We start from the raw sequence: 5,564 nt of genomic DNA, 5'->3' as shown, positions 1-5,564 counted from the left end.
TGTCTCTGACAGTGTGCGTTCTTAGCAACTGTCTGTACAGCTGTTTGCTCACAAAAAAAGAAAGAAACACAAATATTCTGGCAGCAGGTGATTTTTGGCAGACAAACATGCCCTGGATATTTGGGGCCTTTAGAAGAATGCTAATAAACTTCAAGATATGAAAGCATCTCTGTTTTTCAGTGGAAGACAACTTTATGGATTTAAATAGCATGTTTGATGTGCGATTAAAGTAACTGCACATAAAAATACAAAATACTAAAAATGCCTGAATGATCAAATAAGAATTTACCATCCACTTTGTCAAGATTCCCGTTTTTTTTTTTTTTTTTTTTTCCCCCCCCATAATGCACTCGAATTGCATCTGTAACGTAAAGACCTGTCACACAGTTACACTATTAAACTACACACTAAAAACACAGTGCGGCCTTGAACTTTCATCCATGGCTGTGGCTGACAGCCAGGAAAACCAGACTCCCCTTCATTACCTAACTTCTATAATTTGCAGGGGTGAAGTTAAAGGGTGAACACCACATTGTTCTTCACTTCTACCACTCAGCATAGTAAAAGATGTAAACGGCTGTAACAAGGCTACACGCTGTCAGCTCGATCACCTCGTTGTTGAATCTCGTGCTTCACTGCAGCTGTTGTATTTTCTCTGGCTAGTCGTTTCTCCTGATGTGTATGAAGGTGGTAGGTCTTTGCACAATGGTTTGATATTTCATTCAAATAAACCTTTTTTCGTTCTAAAAAGCCTTGGGGGGGAAAAAATTATTATTGTGGCCAAAGAATAAAAGCACAACCTACGTCTCTTTAATTTCAGGTTTAACTGTTTGCACAGCAAACGAAACAGTCACTGGGTGTAGCTGACATGATGTGCATGTGCAGGAGGTATAACCACCAGTTATACCTCTGTGCTTTGGTAATATGCCGTTGTGGACAAAATAAATATCAACACAGTCTATGCTGATTGAACTCTAAACTTCTACAAAGGCCTGAGAGATGTTGCTCATTTGCAGTTTGTTAAATAAAGTTTCCTTAGACTTGGTGCGTAGTGCTGTTAATCCTACAGCGTCACTGAGTTAGATGAGCAGTAGTGGAATGTAACTTAGTACATTTAAACTGTGTTTCTGAACTCTGATACTTGACACTGCTTGTTTTATGTTTTCTGGTGCTCGCTTGCTACAACTTGCTTAATTGCATCATTTAATACTTGCATGAACTCATGTTAACTTACAGGATATGAGCACATAAATATTTTATGGGAGAAAAGAATGTGTTTGGGTATTTGGGCCCCATTCCTTCAACAAGGAGAGTGAATTTGAAGACAGTAAGTGTTTCATGAAGTTCCAGAGAATAGTTATCAATGATAGGCACACTCGGACACACGGAACCATACAATCACACATTAAATGCTTCTAAGAAAATTTAGTTGATGTTCATTAAAATAAAAATGAGCATATGTAGAAAACTGTGACATTTTAGTGCCCTTATAGCGCTTTATTGCCCTGAGGTAACCAGTTTCTGGTGGGGTCAAATTTGATTTGCATGATGTTTGACGCAAGGACACAGACCATTTCTGTAGCTTTGCCTCTGTACACCAACACATTAGACTGTAAATAAATAATTGAATTCATGCTGATGAATACAAGCAGGCTTCTATAAATATGTATAAGCTTTGGCTATTGCTCACAGCTTAGACACAGGCAACTTGTGCCATGCTTTTCAAAGCACTGACTGCTGGTTTTACTCAGGAAAATTGCAGGTGAAACTAATCCAATAATGCAGGGATGTCAAACTCATTTTACATGACGCACCAAATGCAGCTCCACTTTGATCCTTAGTGTGGCAAATGAATGAAACTCTGCCCTTTGTCAGTGTAAAGAAGTTTCAACTTCACATTTAATCCCTTAGATATCTTAATATAAGAAAAATTTGTGCAATTTCAACAGTTTTTCTACAAGATAAAGAAATGCTGCTGTAGTAAATAAAAAAAGCCCGCCAGCATGACTCTTTGGGCTTAAATTGGAAGAAATAAGTGTGTAAATTCACAGTAAATTATCCTGTAATTATAAGACAGAAAATTGTTATTTTACAGAAAATGTCCTTTTTTGTTTGGATCTTTTTTTCTTCTTTTACTGTGGACCTAAACAAAACAGAAATGTCTACTTTTCTGTGATTTTATTGTTTATTTATTAATTAAATTAACTGCTGCACTAAGATTGGCATCGAGGGAGATCTTTATCAGTGGGGAAAGCTGTAAAACTCGTGAAAATACAGCTAAAAGCCTGAAATTTATGCCAGACTTTTAGGGACACCCGTGACACAGTGGATGCTCCACCTGGTGACACGTGCTGCTCCTGGGGTCATGTGTCGTTTGGATGAGTGTATTGCATCAGCGAGGACGCTTCAGTTGAACCGACACAACTTAACCGCCAGGCGGCAGTGCTGTGCAAGATATATACAAACCAATAAAGGACGGAGAGTGAGCGTGTGTGGGGGGATGGGGGGGATCACACTATGCTTAGTTGAATCTTAAACCATCTATGAGTTCAACTCTTGACAAACCCGACGTGCAAAGAGCTGCACGGAGACTTACACCAGTGTTGCCTTCAGGGGACAAACGGCCCGGAAAAGATGAGCAGTAAACAGGGTGCAGCTAATCGCAGGCGAGCCCAGAACAAACAAGTTTGAGTGGCTGCTGCCAGATCTCATTTCATTGGTCAATTTTGGATCAGACGCTGCAGAAGCCCCGCCTGCAGTTGTCATGCAGCCCAACTGGCTCTGCAGTAAAACCCAAAGAGGCCGGACTTTCAGTCCTTCCTACCGCCCAACCCGGCTGCTGGGTATAAAAACAGCGCTTATCTGTCAGTCAGCTGAAGAAATTTTTATTTTTCTTCCCAGCGGGTGCTGTACGCTGCCTGAGAAAACTTGAGTTAACCAACCAGGACACCAGGCAAGCTTTCCCTCAGGTTTCCAGGTCAGTCTTTTACTCAGTGCCTCTCTAACTGAAGGGATGTTTGAATTTCAGCAGCAGGAAATCGAGGTCATAGTGATGCGCTTCGGGCATGATGGTATAGATTGGAAGCATACGGAAGTATTCATCTGTTTTCTATTAGAGATGTCAGCTCGCGGTGTCGGTCCCCTGCAGCCAGGCTTTAGTCCGGCGTGCTGCAGGTGTTTTATTGTCCGTGCTGATTATGTAAAGCTGTCTCAGAGGGATTTGCCCTTGCTGTGCTGCATTTCTGCAGAGTCTGCTCAATCTCCCTGCACCTTTCCTGCATCCTAATCATCCCTCCCTTCATCTTGCAGATCACCAGCCAAACAGCTCTGCCTTTAAAGATCCACCCGTCTGCGCTACACTGTAACCTTACAGCCTTCAAAATGATGCAGATCAGCAGCGACTCCGTCGGCAACAAGCACTCCCTCATTAACGTCATGCACCGCTTCATAGCGGCCACCAACAACATGGACGAGACCATCATGGTGCCGAGCCTGCTGCGAGACATGCCGCTGGACGAGCAGCAGGCTAACAACAACAACGAACCGCCGTGCAGCAACAAGCAGAGGGACATGTACGAGCATTACCTGCTGCTCAAGTCCATAAAGAACGACATGGAGTGGGGCCTGCTGAAGAGGGAGGTGAGCAGCGGTGCCAGCTTCCTAGAGATGGCGGTGAAGCAGGAAGAGCAGCAGGCGGTGAAGGGAGACATACACGTGGATGACAACGCTGACCTGCAGCATCAGTTTCATTATCACCTCAGAGGACTGTTTGGCGTGCTGTCCAAGCTGACCATGCAGGCAGACCACCTCACCAACAGGTACAAGAGGGAAATTGGAGGAGGAAACTTCATGAGATAGAAGTAACTGCATCTGTTTTCCTCGCCCTTTTCTCCTCAAACTGACTTGAAATAGTGAGGTGTTTTGTGATGGGTCAGATCTCTTCCAAAACTCTCAGATGGACAGTAAACTGACCAGGGCAACCACTCCTGGCTTCTCCTGCTACTGAATAACACTCAAACTTCAATCCTGCTCCTCCGCCCCCTCCCATCAAATGAATAAAATAAATAAATAAACCAGTGATCCCTGCGCATGTCGTCAGCCTGCCTCTTCTGGAGAGGCTGGCATGTTCGTGCTTGGTGGAGGTTTACTGAATCAAGTCCTGATGAAGCACAGCTCTGATTTTAGGCAGAACGTTTTCCCTCACGTGATCTGCATTTACATGAATTTCAAGTTGAAGTGAATAAAGTTTCTGCCCATAGGAGATATTGAATGCTGGCTATTCTGTCCCTCCTTGTAAAAATGGTCATTTTATTAAAGCTGAGCTGAAGGGTTCCTGCCTGCAGAGGTTTTAAAGCGTTCCACTCAATGCTACAACAAGGTGTGCCTTGACTTTTTGTACCATACCATGTTCAATTCCTTCCCACATTGTCACTGTAAGTTGTTCATTATATAGCTTAAATGTTTGTCTATGGAAACTTAATTTGAAAATCCAATTTTATATTGATGCAATAAAATGGAAATAAACATGAAGCTAATAATGTTTGTCTTGTCTGTCATTAGTAACAGGAAGGATGTTCAGACTCTCTCAAGTAGCCTGCCTATAAATAGATGTTTACCTCAATCTCTGCTCAGATGTAAACTAGTCTCTGATGTGACATTCCTGGCGAAAGATGATACTTTAGCTAAACTTCTGAGGGGAAACCCTTAAAACGTATAGATGTTGGTCCGGCCTGTGCAATGTTAATATTTTAACATGAGTATGCGGATGTTGCAAGATAATTCTAGAAGGGTTTTAGCTGGGCGTGGCAATTTTGGCACTAAATGAGTAAGCAGTGCTGGGATCTCAACACCATTTAATCTTGTATCTGATGCAACTTGCCTGGAGTCTGTTTTAAGCACTTCAGTATATCATCTAAAGTACATGGGCACAAGTTTATATATTTTTTTTTTTAAAAGTGTAATTGGACTCTTACCTCAATGCATATTCAGGCCAAGTTGCTTAAATCTTAAACTAGGCAATTAAATCCTTAAAGTTGACTTGGCTGAAATCAAAATGCCAACAATCGGTTTCAGAATGTTAAACCCTAAACTTTCCCATCAGAACTGAATAATCCTGAAACAAAGTTCAAATCTCACACTGTACAAATGGTAGCTGCAAGAGGACAAGTGGCAGTAAAGCAAACTGAGCCATCACGGTTGATAAGACTTTATTTGGGTGAGACAAATTTGATAAATAATAAAACAGCAAATGGTGACAGAGAACATGGTCTGAACCTCAAGTAGTTTTGGAAGATTTGCTTCATCACATTTAGTTGATCTAAATGTTAAGTTGCTCCAACCAGAAGCCCATCCATCCATCAATCCATCCATCGCTGAGTAAAGCCCTCCCCTTAGCAACAGCTCCACCAAGAGCAGCCAATCCAGTTGCAGAGACTCCCTCCCCCTCCCTCTTTTCTCTCTCAAAGGCACAGCAGTGATTAAGAGATTGTAATGTGGTGAGGGCCATCCAGGAAGCAATGGGTCCAACACACTGGCGCTCCTCTGGCGAGCAGCAGCGAGGACGC

The 5,564-nt window shown here is 42.5% G+C and overlaps 1 protein-coding gene across 1 annotated transcript; it reads left to right on the top strand.

Annotated features, from left to right (window-relative positions):
* The first annotated feature begins 2,817 nt into the window (after positions 1 to 2,817).
* mid1ip1l (MID1 interacting protein 1, like) lies at positions 2,818 to 4,538 on the top strand. Its single transcript, XM_085244146.1, has 2 exons — positions 2,818 to 2,977; positions 3,310 to 4,538. Exon 2 carries the CDS (start codon positions 3,382 to 3,384, stop codon positions 3,856 to 3,858), a length of 477 nt encoding a protein of 158 aa, XP_085100272.1. The 5' UTR covers positions 2,818 to 2,977; positions 3,310 to 3,381; the 3' UTR covers positions 3,859 to 4,538.
* Positions 4,539 to 5,564: the final 1,026 nt, after the last annotated feature.

The sequence above is a fragment of the Mchenga conophoros genome, linkage group LG2 (assembly GCF_057382185.1).
Source record: "Mchenga conophoros isolate Kocher_MC1m ecotype Shallow Benthic linkage group LG2, M_conophoros_male_GT1.1, whole genome shotgun sequence".
In the NCBI taxonomy this organism is placed as follows: domain Eukaryota; kingdom Metazoa; phylum Chordata; class Actinopteri; order Cichliformes; family Cichlidae; genus Mchenga; species Mchenga conophoros.
Note: the sequence above shows the minus strand (reverse complement) of the source record. Positions and strands in the feature narration are given on the sequence as shown.

Bases quoted from the DNA above. Each gene is read 5' to 3' on its own strand.
- mid1ip1l (XM_085244146.1), top strand. From the start codon at position 3,382: ATGATGCAGATCAGCAGCGACTCCGTCGGCAACAAGCACTCCCTCATT.